The sequence below is a fragment of the Mustela erminea genome, chromosome 5 (genome assembly GCF_009829155.1).
Source record: "Mustela erminea isolate mMusErm1 chromosome 5, mMusErm1.Pri, whole genome shotgun sequence".
Lineage (NCBI taxonomy): Eukaryota > Metazoa > Chordata > Mammalia > Carnivora > Mustelidae > Mustela > Mustela erminea.
Window position 1 is genome coordinate 146,045,903 of NC_045618.1, and position 18,794 is coordinate 146,064,696.

Here is an 18,794-nt window from a genome sequence, read left to right on the forward strand (position 1 = left end):
GCCACCAGGCCGCCGGCGTCTGCCCCAGGTCCGCTCCCACCGCCTTCCCCTGGTAACACCCAGGCACCCTGGCCACAGCCCCTGCTGGCCACCCGATGCCTGCTCACCCCGGCCTGCCCAGAGTCTCCCGCCGTTCAGCCACTTCCCACAGGTGGGCAAGGGTCCCCCAGGAAGGCCAAGGACGAGAAGCACACCCCACACACCCTGCTTGTTGCTTGCATTACGGCGTCTGCCCCACAGCAATGCCTGGAGAAAGGAACCAGTGGGGTCCCCATGGGAGAGAACAGGGTCCCGGCGGGAGCCCAGGGGACTGTAGGGAGGGAACAGGAGAGGACTAAGGAGGGCGGGCGGACAGCGCCCTCCTCTGCTGGGACTCCATCAATGACCTCTGTGTGACTTCTCTTCCTCCGTGGGAACTTCTGGACCCTGGGGGAGCCCGTGGAGCCACAGGCTAATTGCTGGGCTCCAGGTCTCTCTGTACTGAAGACAGTCCCCCCACCAGAGAGGGAACAGGGTCTTCTGGCCCTGGGGGGAGGGGCCCGTAGCACCCTCCTGCCCACAGGGGTCCATCCCTGGCCCCTTTTCCCAGCAGGGCCAGCCATGTCCAAACCGGAGTCCACACGGGAGATCTGGGGGGCGGGGTGGGCCCCGCAGGAGCCCAGCAGACGTTGCAAATCCTCTCCAGAAGCCCAGGCCCTCCAGAGGGCCAGGAAAGGGTCTGCCGCGGGGCCTCGTGGAGCCTGCCTGCTGCTGCGGATGGCACGGTGGTCCTGCCGCAGCTTGTCGTTGCTGGACACTGAGCCCGAGAGTGGGTGGGGGTGCTGGGGAAGGGACATGCTGTCCTCCCCGACCAGAGCATGTGCGTCGGCCCCAGACCGAGCTTCACCACAGGCAAGCGCCCCCTCCAAACCCCCAGTGGGGTGTGAGGTCGTGGCTCCCCCTCTCACCCTGAAGAGGGCCCGCCCCCCGGGGATTCTAAAACCCTGTGGTCCCGGGCCTGGTGAGGACCCAGGGGAGTGGGTACCCAGGTCCCGCCCCGGGACAGGGCCGCACAGGTGTCCCCATGAGTGTCCCCACAGGGGGGACCTGGCCATCTGTCCTTGTGCCCCCGGCCCCAGAAGTGGGTGCCCTCCGCCGGCCGCCGCTCCCCGGTGGTGGCTGGGCGGGCAGGGGCGGGACCCGGCAGCCTGGAGGTCACCAAGAGGCGCCACTGCACCAGCCTGGCCCGCCCCCGGCCCGCCCCCTGCCCCGGGCGGCTCCTTTTAATGGCACAGCGGCGGGGGCTCTCCCGTGGCCCAGCGCAGCCGAGGAGCAGCATGTCGGGGACCCGCGCCTCCAACGACCGGCCCCCAGGCTCGGGGGGCGTCAAGCGCGGGAGGCTGCAGCAGGAGGCGGCGGCCACCGGCTCCCGGGTGACCGTGGTGCTGGGCGCGCAGTGGGGGGACGAGGGCAAAGGCAAGGTGGTGGACCTGCTGGCCACGGACGCCGACATCGTCAGCCGCTGCCAGGTGCGGGCCCTCCCCCCACCCAGCAAGCCCCCTCCTTCCCGCGGGCCGGGGGCCCTGTCCTCGCCACCCCGACCTGGACACGCCTCTTGGATGCCTCCCCTCCCTGGACGGCCTCCCCTCGGCCACCGGACCCTTCTACACGCACACACTCCCCTCCCCCCTCCCCACACTGCCTTTCCCGCCCAGCCCCACCCCTCCAGGCCGTGCGCCAGGGCGGAGCTATAAATGCCTGTGCTGAGCTGGGGACACCCGATCTCCAGGGGGTGGGGTGGGGTGCGCCGTGGGCGAGCCGCTGGGCCCTCCGGCGTGGGGGTGGGGTGGGGGCCCAGCTCCTGGCTGGTCTGAGACACCCTCCCTCCTCCCTGTCTGGGCCTGGTACAGGGGGGCCAGCCAAGAGCAGGCAGAGGCAGGGGCAGGACCATGGCCTAGGACCAGAAGGAAGACAGGCCAGGGGCAAGGAGGGTCCCCGGCCAGACTCGGGGCAGGGGGTGGCCACGGGTGGCTGGCCAGGGCGACCCAGTGTCTGCCGGTATCACCAGGGAGGCCAGACGTGGGCTCTGTCCCCAAGGGCCCAGGATGACCACTGCCAGCTGTGGGCCGTCCTTGGGGCTGCTCCCTGGGGCCACCACCCCTGTGCCAGGACTGAGAGCTATGCTTAGAGCTGGGGCTTAGAGCTCAGGGCACAGAGGGGGCCGGTTTTAAGGTGCATGTTTTGGCTGTGTGGGGTTTGGAGCCATGCCCACAAACGCCGCCCCAAATGGGGAAGGGGCACCCCTGAGCTCTTCGTCTGGTGTGGGGCTTCATTCCCAGCTCCTGCCAGGAAGGCTAGGGCGGGACTAGCCTTCCCACTCCCAGGGAAGGACATCGGCCCCACACTTGGCTCAAAGAACACACTTGGCTCAGCCGCTCTCTGGGTCACTCCTGTCCCACACAGACAGTGGGTTCTGGAAGGTGCACCCCAGCCTGATAGAGAGACCTCCTACCCTTTCTGCCCCGAGCCAGTGAGCAAGCCCCATCCCGGCCCCAGACAGTCTCCAGGAGCCAGAGGCAGTCTCCGGGCTCCCTGCTGCTTGAGCTAGGGGCCCTTGTCCCGCTGGGCACACGGTGCCGCCGCCCTCCAGGTAACCTGCTGGCTCCAGTGAGCCTCCCAAGTCCGTCTGTGGCCCGTCTCCCTTCTGAAGAGCCCAGAGGACTTTGCAGGCCATCCTGGCCGCGGAAATGGCTCTGGCGTGGGTCCTCCCTGCTCTGCCACATGGGTCAGCAGGACAGGACCAGCCAAGCACAGAACAGGCGGGAGCCCCGTCACCTGACCTGGGGGCCCACGGGGCACCCTCGCCCCTAGCTGACTTCTCAGACTGAGATCAGATGCGTCTTTGCCTGCAGGAGCCCCGGGTGACCTCACAGTGGGGACAACTGGGGGCTGTCCTGGGAGCCCAAGGTGCCTTCTTCCGTCTAGCCTGCAGACAGTGTGGCGGAGCAGGGGCACGGAGACCCAGAAAAGCTGAGGAATGAGAAGCAGCAGCCCACCTGGGCCCTCACGTGTGCCGCCCACCCGCGGAGACCGCCAGGCTGTCAGGGCATGTGCAGTGAGGGCCCCGCGCTGGCCCTGGGGAAGCTGCCACGACGCTCAAAGTCACGGCTGTGGGCGCAGAGAGCCAGGCCCAGCCCTGACCCCAGGAGCCGGCAGCACACGGGAGCAGGGGGCTTCCGGAAGCGGGCATATGCAGTGGGCATGTGCGGCGGGCAGGAGTCCTCTCTGGGTGGCTGCCTGGAAGGGCTGAAGCTGGCCAGCCCCAGTGACCAGAAGAGTCACCTGGCCTGTCACTTGGGCCCATGGCTGTCCTGAGTAGCAGCGGGAGTGCCCGCTCCACGCGGCCTCTGCCAGCCCTCACCAGCAGCCGCACCCCCGTCCCTCCCTGCTCCGACTCAGCACCTCTCTGAAGCCCTTCGGGGCCCCCAGCGGTCTAGAGCCGGGCTCCCCCAGGGAAGCTGGTTCCTTCCCTGTCAGTCACGTGGGGCTTGTGCTCAGCACCCCAGGACTCCCCCACTGCCTTCCCGACTGTCCAGGGTCTCCGGCTTGGGTCCCTCCTGCGGTTTTCTGTGTCCTTTGGGGGGCAGCCTCCGCTTCTCACTGGAAAGATCGCGCACATCCTGCCTCCCTGCCATTCCCGCAGGACCCCCCAGCCGCCTTTTGTCCCACGCTCTGGGCCTGTGGGGGCTGCTGTGGGGCACCTGCGGTCGGGGCATGGCAGGGAAGGCCTCCCTTGGCTCATAGCGGTGCAGGTTCCCTCTGGGCCATATCACGGTGCCCCTGGGGACCGCTGCTGGCCTCCCTGTTCTCCACGGGGACTTGGGGCCGGCACACCGGCCGTGAGCTCTGCCCTCCCGTCTTGGGAGTCCGCACACCTCCCCTGGGCTCTGTCTTCTTCTTCCCTCCCGCTGCTCTCCCTGTCGCCGGCCTGGAGTCGGCCCCAGGCCCACGTAACCAGCTGCTCACGCCCAGTCCTTCCTCCATTTCCAAAGTTATTTTGTCCAGAAGGCTCTGGGGCACCCTGGCCAGGACTGCCACGGTTGGGATTTAAAATTCTCTCCTTTGCAACGGCAGCATCCACGGTACCGGGGCTCCATGGGTGACCGTGTCCAGTACAAGGGTGCTGTGTTTCCCTCGGTTTCCCCCACAGTCCACATGCAATCACCCATCGGGGGGCGCACTTGTCTATCCAGCTCACGCCCCGGGAAGGCCCAGCGACCTCGAGCTGCTGGTGGAGAGCTACGGTTCTGTACATGGTGGTCTCACTCTTTGAAGGGCCATGTCCTGCAGATCGTGGGGGCTGGGGGACCTCTCTCGCCACGTGGGCATCAGGAGATACCGAGCCTCACCTCGAATCCCCAGCTGGTCAGGGCCCTCCATGGGACAAGGGGTGGGGAGAGCCTGTTGTCGCTTCCAGAAGCAGGCGTCCCTGCAAGTCCGCATCCTCTGGTGCTTGGAGGGGGGCATCCCCCAGCTAACACAGCTCTTGGTGGCCATGGAAGCGTCTCTAATGGGCAGCTGTCACCTGCCTGGAGCCCCTGAGCTCTCCCTCCCACTCCTGTGCGGTGCTGAGCCCAGGGCCACTCTGCGTGGGGTTGAGTGAGTGACCGCAGCGGGCCGCAGGCGAGGGAAAGGACTGTGTAGGTGGGTGGACTTCAGGTCAGGTGTCCAGCGTCTCCACCCTGAGAGCAGGCCACTCACCGTGTGTCACTCAGGACCCAGACTCAGCAGGACCCCTGCTGCTCCCGGGGCCGGCCAGGAGCAGCAGCTCCCCTGCTCAGACCAGGGCTGGGGATGGACGCAGGCAGAGGAGCTGCTCCCTCTCCGAGAGCTGGACTGGGGAGGCCAGCGGGCTCTATAGCTGCAGGGGGGGCAGGCGGGCAGAGCTGTCAGAGAAATGAGATCAGGAATGTTGGGGAGAAGGGGAGTCTGGAGCTCATGGGCCTGGGGCCCCTCGAAGCTGATGGGGCTGGGGGGTGCATCACAGGACAGATGACCAGGCTAGTGCCTCCCTGGGAATCAGGGCCGAGGGCATGGTGGCCAAAGGAGCCGTCCAGAACAGTGGAGATGCATGTTGTTGGGGGTTCAGGGAAAATGGGAGGGGTGGGGCCCCTGGCAGATCAGAGGTCAGCGGAAGGCCATCCACACGGACACCGGCAGGGCACTCAGGACGAGGGCTGGCGCACCGAAGCAGGAGGGGACAGATGCCGGCGTGCGAGGATGCACATGTGGGAGACGGGGGTTGCAGAATGTGCTCCGCGGGGAGCCCTGAGGAGATGGCGCAGCCCTGGGGAGTGGGGTGGGCGCCCCAGGGGCACCCTTGAACCGCCTGCAGTGTGCCCCCCCCGACACACTCGCTGCTCACCCTGCCCCGTCGCCTCCAAAGAGGGGCGAGAGCCCCGACCAGCGAGTGGACCCTCTGAGCCGGCTGAGTGGGTGCCTGACCCGACTTGGGGACCGAAGGCCTGCCCTTTGCACAGCCCCACTGCCTGCCCTGTTGCTGCAGGAGCAGGTCCCCCAGACCTGGGGCTCCACAGAAGGCAGCAGAAAAGGGGGGCTGGGAAGATGCCTCTCACAGGCTCTCTGTCCGCCTCGTCTTGGGGCCCAGTGGGACGTCAGAGCTGGCTCTCAGGGCTGCACAGGCCTCGAGGTGCCAAAGAGAGTGGCTGAGGCCATGGTCTCGCTGCCAGGTGGGGACCAGAGAGGGCGTCTGCACTGTGTGGCTCCTGGCCACCGCTTACACTCCCACAACGGGCCTTGTGTGTATCTCAGACTGGGCAGTCCCTGGGGCGGGCTTCCTGCGCCTGGGCCCCGCTTTCCCTGGTCCCAAGGAGAGTGGGCCCGCTGGTCTTCAGGGACAGGAAGGTTCAGAGCTGCCCAGGTTTCTGAGTGGGCCGGCCTTGGTCCTATTCCTGGGTCCAGGAGTGAGAGCCCCCTTTTCTGCCTCCAGTGGGGCAGCTGGCTGGGGCTTCCGCAAGGTTTGGGCAGCGTGGCGGGAGTGGCTTCAGAGTCCGTGGTGGGCCCGAAGCTGGGCCTGACCCAAGGCTCTGCCACAGAGGGAGGACCTGGAGGCAGGCAGAGCCCCGGAGGGCCCATCCCGAGCCCCGCCTCTGTGCCCAGCTCCCGCCTGACTTGGCCCGTCCCCTGGGGTACAAAGGTAAGGGGAGGCCTGCTCCAGGGAGCTGGGGGGCAGACAGTGAAACAGATCTGGGAGTCGCCCCAGGCTGCCCTGAGTTCCAGGACGGTCCTCGCTCACTCTCTCGGGCACAGAGCGTGGAACCTCCAGAGCCTGCCTCCTAGGCTGAGCCGCCCAAGAGGGAAAGGGGCCAGGCCAGGTCGGATGTTCACACCTGCTCTCACTGGGACCCTGGACAAGCTCCTCCCTTCACGTGGTTTTCCAAACGGGGCTGGAACTGGGGCAGCTGCACCCCCAGCCCGAAGGCCCCCAGGCCCAGTCCTCTTTGGGCCGCAGGGGGCAGGTGGCAGTGGGGCTGAAGCCTAAGGAGGGCGCGTGGGGTGTCCCTGCCCCCATCTCATACCCTGCCCACATGCCACCTGGGGAAGGATGGACGGTGGTCTCTGGGACCATCACCCTGAACCTCGGCAGAGCTGCTGGGAGATGCTCCCCACAGGTCAGCAGGCCCTGGGCTCAGCGTCCTGGGGTGAGCTCCTGCCCCCTGGGAGTGGACTGGGGTCTGAGGCCTGGGCCCTGCTGCTGGCCTGGGTCATCTGATGCCCACTGGGCCACAGTGGCCTGTGCTGTTCCTAGTGCCCGTGTTTACCCCACACAGAGGCGGGGGTGTGCTTCACAGTGCTTCTGGTCTCCGCGTGTGTCCTCAGGCCAACCGACACTGGCCCCGAGCACTGGGAGAGCAGGTGGCGGGAGGGGGACTGTCCAGCCCGTCTGTGGCAGGTGCGAAGCCGCCGTGGGGGGAAGGCACCGGCAGGGAGGCAGGGGTGCTGCGTCCCAGAACAGCCTGGATCCTGCCCTGAACGCCCGCTCTTGGGACTGAGGTCCTCCCATTTGCCAGTGGAGACCCCGCCCCCAGCACCCCTCGCACGGGAGACACAATCCTGGCTGGGGAGTCGGCGGACAGATGTCGAGGTGAGGGCAGAGCAGGGTGGGCTGGGTGTGTGCCTCGGAGCCTCCGCTCCCCCTGCTGTGTCTCCCCCACCCCACCAGCGTCCGCCCGCTTCCTCCCCCCCCGCCCCCCCGGGGCCCCTTCCCGCACCTCCTCCCGGCGCAGCCCAGCGCCTCACCTGCCACTGCCGTCTCTGTGCAGAGCCCCCAGGGCCTGGAGCTGCCTGTCCGCCCTTGCTCGTGGGGTGGCCCCCGGGCTCCCAGGCCCCCACAGGCCCCTTTGTCCTTCCCGTCTGCTCCCCGCAGCCCACCGTATCCACCATCGTTCCCCCAGAGGCTGCGGTCAGTTCCCATAGCCAGTGACCTGGGAGCCCCAGGGCAGCTCGGCTCCCACGGGTGACGGGGCGCTGGGGGGGGGCACGGTCACAGTAGGGTGTCAAGCGCATGCCTAGACTGCGAGGACCCCGGGAGTCTGTCAGAGACGCCCTCCACGCCACGTCAGGGGCAGCGGGAGCAGACGCACCGGACTGTCCACGTGCACTGCAGACCCGCAGCGCTCGGGCGTCTGGGGCCCTCCGCGGACCCGGCTTCCAGCAGGAGCACCCTGGGCAGCTGGCAGAGCTCACAGGGTGGAGACGGGGAGCAGGGCGCTGTGGACGTCGGGGAGACGCATTCAGACCCTAACCCCACTGCTTCACGTACCGAGGCCTGACGTGAGGTCCAGGAGCAAAAGCCACTGGGCCTGGGGTCTCTGCTGTCACCCCAAGCGCCCTGCCGCCCCCCGCGCGAGCTGTTTGGGTGCAGAAACTGGGAGACATAAATTTCATCCAGATTCTCTGGGAGGAACAGGTGCTCCCGGATGGCAGATGCGGGGAGTAGGCCATGGTCACTCAGCCCTGCCTGGAATGGGCAAGACCAAGGCCACCAAGAGCCTGCGGCCCAGGGCCCTCCTCTTCGAAGCAGGAGGACGGGGGTGTGTGGCAAGAACTGGGCCTTGGCCTGGAGGGGCCCTGTGGATAAGCCCATGTCTCTGTGGGAACTCAGGACGGGAAGGTGGGGCTGGGCTGAGCACAGGGCACGGGCACAGGCCAGCATGCTTCCCACCCAGGGGCACCCCCAAGGGTCCTGTGTGGCACACTGTGGGGGGGGCACCGTGTCCTCTGTTGGCGGGAACAGCAGGCTGGGCACCCCTCCTGGGACTAGATCTCCTTGCCCCCCCCAACCCCCTCAGCCAGCCCCAGGCCCTACCAGCAAGAGTCCCACAAAGAAAGGACCTGGTCACCGGCCGTCCCCCAGGACAGAGCTAGACTCAGAGCCGTGTTTTCCTTCTTATTCTTAGACGGCAGGCCAGGTGGAGTGGCCCCGGCTCAGGGGGCTGGGGGCGCCGGCCTTGTGGCCAGTGGCTACACCTGTCCCTCACCTCGTCCCAAACAATGGTGCTGTCTAGCCCAACCTCTGCCCGCAGGGAGCTTGGGCTGTGGGGGCCTGGATTTGTGCTTCCCGGAGAGGCTGGCCCCTCATTCCTGCATCAGAGGAGGGCCCTCCGGAGGGGCTCGTAGAGGGGGCCTGTGCCAAGCCGGCCTCCTCGGAGCATCAGCGTGGGCCCATGGGATGGTCCTGGGCCAGGGGGCGGGGGGCAGGGACCAGCCCGGGTCCCCTCCAAGCCAGTCCCCTGGCCGGGCCTCTGCACCTCCTCTATGGCGTGGGCCGGTGACCCGGTGCACCCAGACGTGCATCAGAGCCAACCACGGCTCCAGAGGCCCCCAAGTCCAAGTGTGGACAGTGTCCCACACGCCCTGGGGGACAGAACCACTGGCCTAAGCCACCTGTGTTCAGAGCTAGTCCAGAGCAAGGCTGGACGGGCCCTCCCGGGCAGGCCAAGCCCTGAGGCTCCCGCATACTCATCGGGGTTCTGTTCCCAGGGTGGCAACAACGCCGGGCACACCGTGGTGGTGGACGGCAGGGAGTATGACTTCCACCTGCTGCCCAGCGGCATCATCAACTCCAAGGCCGTGTCCTTCATCGGTGAGTGCCGGCGACCCGGGACCCCGCGTGTGTCGGCAGCACAGGCCAGGGTGTCATCCGGCCCAGGGTGCCCCTGCATGTGGGGCTGGACACAGCAGGAGTGCTGGGCTGGCGCACGGGTGGGGATCCTGTCCTGGCAGCCGCCCAGCCTGGGCCAGAGAGACCGAGGGCGGGAGGCCCCACAGAGCTCTGTGTGCGAGCTGTGTGCACGTATGGGAGTAACCGTGTGTGGGTGTGAGTCCGTGAGCAGCTGTGTTGTGTGGACAGGTGTGCAGGCCGGTGTGTGTGTGTGTGTGTGCGCGCGCGCACGTGCAAGCGTGAGCAGGGGCTGGACTCCTGCCGCACGGGCGGACGCCCAGCCTGCTGGCCCCCCTTGCCTCCCCTCCCCACAACACCCCTGCCCTGGCTGGGGCCTTCCCTGCCCTTCAGGGTCTCTCCAGCCTCTAGGACTGTGGGGTTTCCTGCTCTCGCTCGCGCTCTCTCTGCCCCTCTCCCCTCCCTCCCTCCCCCCCAGCTCTACACGGAGCCTCCCTGGCCTAGAGCAGCACCCCCAACCCAGATGCCCTCCTGCAGCGTCCAGGACACTTCCTCTGGCTCCTTCCGGGGCTCACCAAGACCACCACGCGCCTTCTCTGGGCCCAACGCCGTGTTGGGAAGCCCAGTGAGGGCACAGGGCTGCCGAAGGGAGGGGAGTGTTGGCTGAGGGGCCGCATGCGGTCAGGCTGCGCAGGGGGACAGACCCGGGCTGCCGTGTGGGCGAGAACAGCACAGTGACACTGGGGTTCACCCAGAGTAGGGCTCGGGGGGAGGCTCTCCTGCAGCCTTCTCCTGGCCCAGCCTCATCCGCTGGGCCCTGCGCCCCAGTTGGTGGGAAGCGAGGCCAGGCAGGCCCTACTTGGAGCTGGGGTGAGTCAGGATCAGCAGCCGGAGCCCAGGCTGTGTGGTCGAGGGGGCGCCTGGCAGCGTGCTCAGCAGGGGGCGAACATGCCCGAACTCAGCTGCCCCTCGGCTTGCGACACTCCCCGGGCCCCTGCCATGTGGCCACTTCAGGACACCCTGGCATTTAGGTGACCTTTTGTACTTGGCGTGGCTTGCACAGTCTGAGCCACTGCCATCTGGACCCACATCCTGTCTCCCTTGGCAGAGCCTACGCCACGGCCACCGGCAGCCCTCGTGGGGACCAGGGGGGCGGGGCAGGGGGAGGGCTCCTCCTGGGAAGACAGCAGGTGGCCCGGCTGGCTGCCTTCCTTCTAAGAGAAAAGGGACAGCATTTCACTTTGGCCTGGACCCCACGCTAACATGCTGTGTGACCTGGGGCCAGTCGTCTTCCTTCTGTGGGCCTCAGTCCGTCCCTGCGAACGATGTCCACGCATGGCATTTCAGCGTCCCAAGGAGGGAAGGCACGGCTCCCCAGAGGCCCTGCTCGGGCCGGGAAGGGTCTTTCACACCACTCGAGTGACCAGCTTCCTGAGGCTTCCGCGCTGTTGAAGTTCAGCATGGTTCCGCTCCGGGGCTCGATCCTCACTCCTGGCAGTGCCCTCCGCTGTTCTCTGGGACGCCTCTGCTCTCAGGCTCTGCACCTGCGTCTGTTGCTTTGGTTTCGGCCGCTTCTTCTCCTGCCGTGACACACTCCTTATAAACCCACCAGCTAGCCGCTTCGACATGCAGAGCTCAGTGCCATGAAGCTCACTCACTCGGCCCGTCTCCAGAACTTTCCATTTCCCCAGCCTGAAACTGCCCCCATTCAACATGAACCCTGTCCCCCTCCCCAGCCCCTGGCATCACCCCTCCTGTCCCTGTGAATCGGACTCCTCTAGGGACCCCCATGAGTGGAATCACACAGGGTCTCTGTCCTTTGGACCTGCCTGTGTCACTCGGCACAGTGTCCTCGAGGTCCGTCCGTGTTGTCGCAGGCGGCAGAATCCCCTCCAACGCATGCTGCCTCGGCCGCCGTGCGGCTCAGTCCCCTGTGCTGTGTTGCAGGCAACGGGGTGGTCGTTCACTTACCCGGCTTGTTCGAAGAAGCAGAAAAAAATGAGAAGAAAGGTAAGTCTTAGTCGGCGCACACGCACCCTGGCCTGGGCCAGTCTCCGGCAGTGCGGTGGCCAGCGCCTCCTGCACGGGTTCTTGGGGGGGGGGGGTGTCTTTCCCCAGCTCAGCAGACCTGTGCAGAAAGCTGGGTCTGCACTCGGGATGCGAGGCCTGAAGCATGGCTGTGGGCCTCAGTGTTTACGGGGAGTTTTCAGGACTCTGGGGACAGGGGGCATCCGGAGGATCCCACTCAGGAAGTCTGGAAGGGGCCCTGGGACCTAGAATTCGATGAAGCTTCCCAGGACACCTGATGTCCGACCAGGCTGGGGGACCATTGGGCCAACAACGCCTACAGGGAAAGATGTGGTTCCTGGGGGTTCCTGGGGCCAGGAGGCAGGCAGTGACCAAGCCCACGGGCCAGGGTGTCTGGGCAAGTTGTCCCCCGGGAAGACTGTCTAGAGGGGGAAGCAGGGCTGGGCCTCTGGGCTTGAGTTCCAGACAGGAGCGGGAAGGGGAGAACAGGAACGGACCCTGGGCGTGAGCACCAGGAAGGACCAGGACAGAGGTCCCACAGGGGGGTGGGCGTGAGACTCCCGGCCCTCAGCAGGTAGAGGGGCCATGAGGGGAGGGCACACCCACATGATCTTTGTGGACTCTTGCCCTGGGTGGGAGCTGGGCTGGCTGCCCAGCCTTGGCTGCGCTGCCCGGGATGGCTGACCGCCTGCCGTGTGACCGCAGGGCTGAAGGACTGGGACAAGAGGCTCATCATCTCCGACCGCGCGCACCTCGGTGAGCACCAGCACCGCTGCCTGCCGCGGGAACAGCCGCCCCCTCCCCCGCACACTGAGCCCACGTAGCCCCATGGGGCCTTCTCCGAGAACTGCCAAGTAGGCAGGGGGTTGGAATCACGGTCCCAATTGGCAGATGGGAAAACTGAGGCCCAAAGGAACTCCCGGTCACATGTGAGCATGCGTTGGGCAGAGGCAGATTCTAGTGTGTCCCCTTTCAAACTGGACCACCTGTCCTGGGCAGCCCGGGCATGGGCAGGGGAGCCCCATAACCCGGTGTCTGTCTCTCGCCCGGGCACTCTCACCGGGCCGCGCAGTGTTTGACTTTCACCAGGCCGTCGACGGGCTGCAGGAAGTGCAACGGCAGGCCCAGGAGGGCAAGAAGTGAGTATCTCCAGGGCCTCCTCTTGCCTCAGTGGCTCTCGAGTCTGGGAGCTCTGCAGTGTGCCAGCTGGGGGGACGGGGTCCCCTTGAAGGCATCATGACCCTAGACACCCAGCACAGCCTGACCCCATACACAGGACCCCCACACCCTGGCCCCACAAGCACACACAGCTGTGACTTTGTCCTCTGAAGATATTTATGAGAATGTGCAGGGCTCTGGTTCTCCAACCAGGACAGGGTGAAGCCAGGGTCGTCCTGCCCCACCGAGCGACATGCTCACTGGCCACCTGTGTGCACGCACGCCCATGTGTGTGCACGCGCAGACCACACACACACTCATAGCCACAAGTGCCAGGTGGAAGCTGAGTGGGCCGTTCACTGAGCCCGGGTTGAGGGCAGTGGCCGCCAGTGGGCACAAGGTGGACATGGCCAGTGTGCCCAGCCCCCGGGGAGGCAGCCGCTGGCAGACCAGACGGCAGCGTCCTCCGCGCCCGGCCAGGGGGAAGCTGGGGCCCAGAGCAGGCAGGACATCAGAAAGCCAAGGCATGGAAGGTGGGGAGGGCTAGGCCTGGCCCAGGACCCCTGTGGGGGCCCCAGCCCGCAGATTCCTGACCGACAATGGAGGGACCAGTGGGGTTTCAAAGCCGTCCCAGACTGCAGGTGCTGCCCTGGGACCGTCCCTCCCAGCTCAACCCTGTTTGTAACGGGGTGCTGCCTGGCACCCTGAGCGCCCGGGTGGTCCAGGCCCCAGCAGGCCGCGGGACGGGCCCCTCAGGCTCACGGCCACCTGTCTTTCAGTATCGGCACCACCAGGAAGGGCATCGGACCCGCCTACTCTTCCAAGGCCGCCCGCATGGGCCTCCGTGTCTGTGACCTCCTGTCGGACTTCGATGAATTTTCCGCCAGGTACCGGCGCCGCGCGCAGCCCGAGGGGGGGACTGCGGCTGGAGCTGCGGGCGCGGACACCAGGCGGGGCGCGGGGTCGCAGTCACTGGTGTCCCCGCAGATTCAAGAACCTGGCCCGCCAGCACCAGTCCATGTTCCCCAGCCTGGAAGTGGACGTCGAAGGGCAACTCAAAAGGCTCAAGGTAGAGCAGAGGCTCGGCGCGGCGGGGCGGGGCGGGGGGCGTGGCGTGGCGCGGAACCGGACAGCGGCGGGGGCGGGGCCGGACAGCGGCGGGGGCGGGGCCGGACAGCGGCGGCGGCGGGACCGGACAGCGGCAGGCCCGCCCCACCGAGGCGCAGCTCCGCTGTCAGACGCCCTTGGAACGCGCAGGGACATATTGTCCCAGGTACTGGCTGGCCCTCTCGGCGACCACAGGCCTCCCGTGCAAACCCAGGCCACTGAGGGCAGGAGGGTCCCCGTCACACCCCCCCCCACCAGGCCGGAGGCCAGGGGATCAGGGGACCAGGGGACATTTCCCGGGATGTGCTGGGGAAAGCCGCTGTCCCTGTCCTATTTGGGGCAGCGGATAGAGGTGGCCTTGCTGACACAGAGCGGCAGCACAGGGTGAGGAGAACACAAAGCCCTTCCTCAGTTTAATCCCCTCTTTGAAGGCATGTCTCCACATACCGTCACCTTCTGAGCTGCTGGGGGTCAGGACTTCAACAGATGAACCATGGACGGAGTTGGGGGTGGGGGACAATTCAGTCCGTGGATGCAGGAGGAGGCCTCTGCGAGCCTCGCAGACAAGACCCAGACGGGCTGGGGGCTGGGGGCCGTTTCACATCTCGGGACAGGCTTGCAGGGCAGGCCCCTTTCGGGAAAGGAATGCCCTAGAACTTCAGGCTGTCGGAGGGGCCTGGCTCCCACCCCCAGCCTCCTCTGCCTGCCCCACAGGGCTTTGCTGAGCGGATCCGACCCATGGTGCGAGACGGCGTCTACTTTATGTACGAGGCGCTCCATGGCACCCCAAAAAAAATCCTCGTGGAAGGTGCCAACGCAGCGCTCCTTGATATTGACTTCGGTAGGTCCCCAGCCTGGCTGATCTCAGTGAAACCCCCTTTCCTGCCTGCTGGGGACCAGGCTGGCCACTGCCCTCTGCCAAGCCAGAGCCCAGGGCCAGCATGGTCTGCAGGGGTGGCAGGCAGCCCCTGACTGGCTGTCTTGCAGGGACCTACCCCTTTGTGACGTCCTCCAATTGCACTGTGGGCGGCGTGTGCACGGGCCTGGGCATTCCCCCACAGAACATAGGCGAGGTCTACGGCGTGGTGAAGGCCTACACCACACGTGTGGGCATTGGGGCGTTCCCCACCGAGCAGATCAATGTGAGTCTCCATCCCAGCAAGACCACAGCAGGGGGACACAGAGCCATGCGGGTGCCCAGGGGTGGGGTGTGCAGAGACACACAGGGCAAGTGCGGAAGCAGGCGGCCACAAGTGCGCGCGAGGTGGCGCGTTCCAACAGCCCCGCACCACACAAGCTCCCGGGGACCCGCTTTCCCCAGGAGGCACCGCAGGCAAGCCGCGTGCCTCACGGCCCCTCAGAGCACCCCAGGTGGTGCGGCTCAGGGGCCATCTCGGGAGTCCCCTCGGCATCGAGGGCCCAAGGCTCTGGTCCTGAGCAGGGGTGTGTGAGGCCAGTGTGGGAAGGAGGGGAGAGGCAGCGGAGAGAAGCGCTGAGCTCAGAAGCGAGGCGCAGACTCCCCCCTTCACGCGCCGTGGACCTGCTCTGCTGTCACGCAGGAAATCGGAGACCTGCTACAGAGCCGTGGCCACGAGTGGGGGGTGACCACGGGCAGGAAGAGGCGCTGCGGCTGGCTAGACCTGATGATTCTCAGATACGCGCACATGGTCAACGGCTTCACCGCGTAAGCAGCTCTTCCCACATGTGTGATGCTGGGGTGCTGGCCACAGACTCCCCCACCCACCCCACAGCGGGGCCACAACGGCCGGCGACACGTGAGCCGGCCATCAGCTCCTGAGCTTGAGCAGGGAAGGGGGTGGCCCAAGGGCATCCTGGCACCCAGAGGCTAAGGTCGATCATCTAGAGAGGGAGTGTGAGCCTGGCACCAAGGGCCTCCACCGTGGCCCTCGTGGACACACCACCTTCTCCGTGGGCCCTGGCCAGGCCTGACTGTCAAGAACTCCATTAGGTCTGCTGGGGTGTGGGGCTGGGCGGTGGGAGGGCAACACTGTCCCCACACTGGGGCCAGGGGGTGAAGAGGTCGCACTCTCAGCACTGAGGTGCCTGCCGCGGCTGCAGCAGAGCAGAGGACCAGGGCGGCCACCGTGGGTGCAAGACGCGTAGAGACCCGCCCACGAGGGCCTGCGAGGGAGAAAGGGGAGTGAAGGCGGAAGGGGGCTGAGCCGGTTAAGAACGGTGCCTCCACAGTCCCTGGGTGTCCCTGGGGTTGCTGGCCACAGAGACCCCACACGCGGCCCTGTCGGAGGGCCACTAGGGCCAGGGCCATGGGAACGGGGTCTCATGGGGGCGCGCCCAAGGGGAGGAGACCTCAGCCAGGCAGAAGCCATGCCCCAAGCCCGGCCACGGGTCTCTGGGCTCACCGCATCTACACTCGCTGGCAACCGTCAGTAGAGGGGACACGCGGGTGTGCAGGCTTCTGCAGCGCAGCTCCATCTGCTGGCTTGGGGACAGGCTGGCCTTGACAAAACTAGACATCCTGGATGCCCTGGACGAGGTGAAGGTCGGCGTCTCATACAAGCTGAACGGAAAAAGGATCCCCTATTTCCCAGGTACGGGGAGGTGGTGGCTTTTCTGTCTGTTGCATGGGAAGAGGAGGGGTGGGTCTGCAGACTGGGGGGGGGCCCATGGGAGCCAGCCCCCGCTCACTCCAGACCCTGGGGACACTCAGGCACTGCCGAGGCCCGGCTCCTGGGCGCCCTGGAAGCTCCCTGGGCAGGCATGGACTGCTTTGTGCAAACGTAAAGATGACTGTCTTACCAAAGAAAACATGGTTTTCAGTTATTTAAGACCTAGTGGTTTTGTTACTATGCGCCCCTTCTTTTAGAAAGCACAAAAGCGTTTTGTTTTCTTGGATCTCCCAGTTCCCGTTCTGACTGCACTCCCCCTAGCAACCCTCTCTCCTCTGAGCACATGTGTAGACCCCCCCAAGTCCTCTTGGCCTGCATCCCCTGACCCTTTAGTTTCCAAGTTACGGGGAAGGGGGCGCCTGGCGGGGCTCAGTCTGTTAAGCATCTCTTGATTTTGGCTCGGGGCATGATCTTGGGACTGTGAGATCGAGCCCCGAGTCAGGCTCTGTGCTCAGGGCAGAGCCTGCTGGAGACTCTGTTCCTCTGCCCCAGCCCCTGTACGCGCGCTCTCTCTAAATAAATGGGTAAATAAAATCTTAAAAGAATTTCCAAGTGGGGGCCGTGGAATTCCTCAGCTGAGTCACCTATGGGCGTTCTAGCAGACCCCTTACCAAGTCCATGTGCAGGGGGGTCTGGAAGGGTTGCAGCCCATGTCCGAGGGCCATTCCCCACCCCCCGGCACAGCAAACAGGGCTGCATGCCTTCCCCTGGCTGACCACGGTGGCAAGCAGACCCCCAGTGGACGCCCCGAGCACCAGCACCTTGGGAACGTGGGTCACCTCCCCCCCGCCCCCCACCCCGCCCTGTCTCCCCAGCGAACCAGGAGATACTGCAGAAGGTTGAAGTTGAGTATGAGACGCTGCCCGGGTGGAAGGCAGACACCACGGGCGCCAGGAAGTGGGAGGACCTGCCCCCGCAGGCCCAGAACTACGTGCGGTTCGTGGAGAATCACGTTGGAGTGGCAGGTAGGTGCCCGTGTCCCGGCCACCGCCCTGCCCTCTGCCCCCCACCTCCGGGGCTGAGCGACCCTGTTCCCTTCCAGTGAAATGGGTTGGTGTTGGCAAATCAAGGGACTCGATGATCCAGCTGTTTTAGGCAGACCGCGCTGGCCGAGCGGTCCCCAGCCGTCCCGTCCCGACAGCCAGTCAGCGCCTGGAAGGAAGAAGCAGGAAACCTATTTTCTGTACTTTGGTATTTCTCGCTAAGCCTTCAGCTCAGCACAGGCTTCTACAGTGATCCGAACATCTGACAGCCAGCGTCATGTCCATTTTTTCTTTTTAAACCCTGCTACTGAAAACGAGCAGGAGCACTCCAAACCGAGAACTTTGATGGCACATTAGTAGTCACATGGTTGTACGGCCAGCGGGAGCCACTTAGTAATAAACATAGCCAGGAGCCACTGAACGGTGGCGATCAGTCTGTGTCTGCTTCTCACTGTCCTTACTTTTGACTTTACTGGGGACAGTGGACTGGGTGATGCGTGTTTCTGGGATCACAAAGCCAAGCTGTTTGGTTGCTCAGACGGGAACGGACCCAGGCAGGCGAGACCACGGGCCTTCAGTGCGTCCCAAAAGGGAACCATTACAGAAATGCCCCCTTGAACTCTTAAGCCTCGTGCGAGGGCCGGGGGCAGCCCCCAGCAGCCCCTCCTCACCTCAGCTGCACACACCTGCCCTCATCCCTCCGGAGGCCACTGGACTGAATAAGCGACTTAAGTGGCCACAGCTGCATGAGCTTACTGTGTTCTCCACTAGAAGCTGAGTGACCTCCTTGAACAACTCTTCCAGGTCTGGGTCAATTTAGAGAAATAACTGCCCCTTTGCTATCATTAGAGAGAGGGAAGGAGTTAGATGGGGAGGACGCTTCTAATTCAGGGTTAAATCCCAGCCTCCTGACCTTGACCCTGTCATCTGGGCTTCAGGAAGTGGGTGGAGGGCCCACGGGGCTTTCTTCCCAGGCAGCACACGGGTGCAGCGGGCTCCAGGCTGGCGAGAGATGCTAACCACGTGACAGGATCTTTAGGGCGCAGGCTCCATCCGGAAAGTCCTGGGACCTCACGCACACCAGCAAACTGCTCCAGGCAGTGCCCGCAACAGTCGTGAGGGATTTCCGGGGAGCTACAGTTTCTCTGGGCTGCCCGTCAGCGAGGAGCAATGCTACTTGGAGGCGGGGGCGAGGGGCACCAGCAGAAACTGTTGAGTTTTCCGAGAATCACTTCTTTCCACGGTATGTCGAGAGGGGCAGGAGGACAGCCCCGAGGCAGGTGTCGGATCTTCGGGAAAGAGAGGTCGTCCCCTCCACTGCACGGACCGCACACGATCCTCTGCAGAGACGGCTGCCTGGCCGCGTCGTGCCACAGCACAGGCGCACGCCTCCGGCCGAGAACCAGAGTAGGCATTTTTCGGAAGGAAATCGTTCATTCCGTGTAAAAACTCCCAGCGTGGCTCTGCAAGGTTACCCCGCAGTGTAAATTAGCTGCAGAAAAGGCTTCCAAACCTCTACCTGCAGGGGCTGCTGACTAAGACGCACTGGGGATGCTCCCCTACCTGCAGGGGCTGCCGAATCCCGCGCGTGAAGACGCACTGGGGATGCTCCCCTACCTCCAGACAGAACCTCGAGGGGGCGGCCTCGGGCCGCGTCCCCGCGGGTCTGCAGCGCTGTGCGGCCGCCTT

At 65.5% G+C, this 18,794-nt stretch overlaps 1 protein-coding gene across 1 annotated transcript; it reads left to right on the forward strand.

Annotated features, from left to right (window-relative positions):
• The first annotated feature begins 1,251 nt into the window (after positions 1 to 1,251).
• On the forward strand, positions 1,252 to 17,543 carry ADSS1 (adenylosuccinate synthase 1). The gene is made up of 13 exons (XM_032341599.1): positions 1,252 to 1,508; positions 9,043 to 9,145; positions 11,129 to 11,191; positions 11,915 to 11,965; positions 12,282 to 12,348; positions 13,147 to 13,254; positions 13,355 to 13,436; positions 14,189 to 14,315; positions 14,462 to 14,616; positions 15,034 to 15,158; positions 15,947 to 16,044; positions 16,938 to 17,087; positions 17,165 to 17,543. The coding sequence occupies exons 1-13, from the start codon at positions 1,266 to 1,268 to the stop codon at positions 17,215 to 17,217; spliced, it is 1,425 nt and encodes a 474-aa protein (XP_032197490.1). The 5' UTR covers positions 1,252 to 1,265; the 3' UTR covers positions 17,218 to 17,543.
• The last annotated feature ends 1,251 nt before the right edge of the window (positions 17,544 to 18,794 follow it).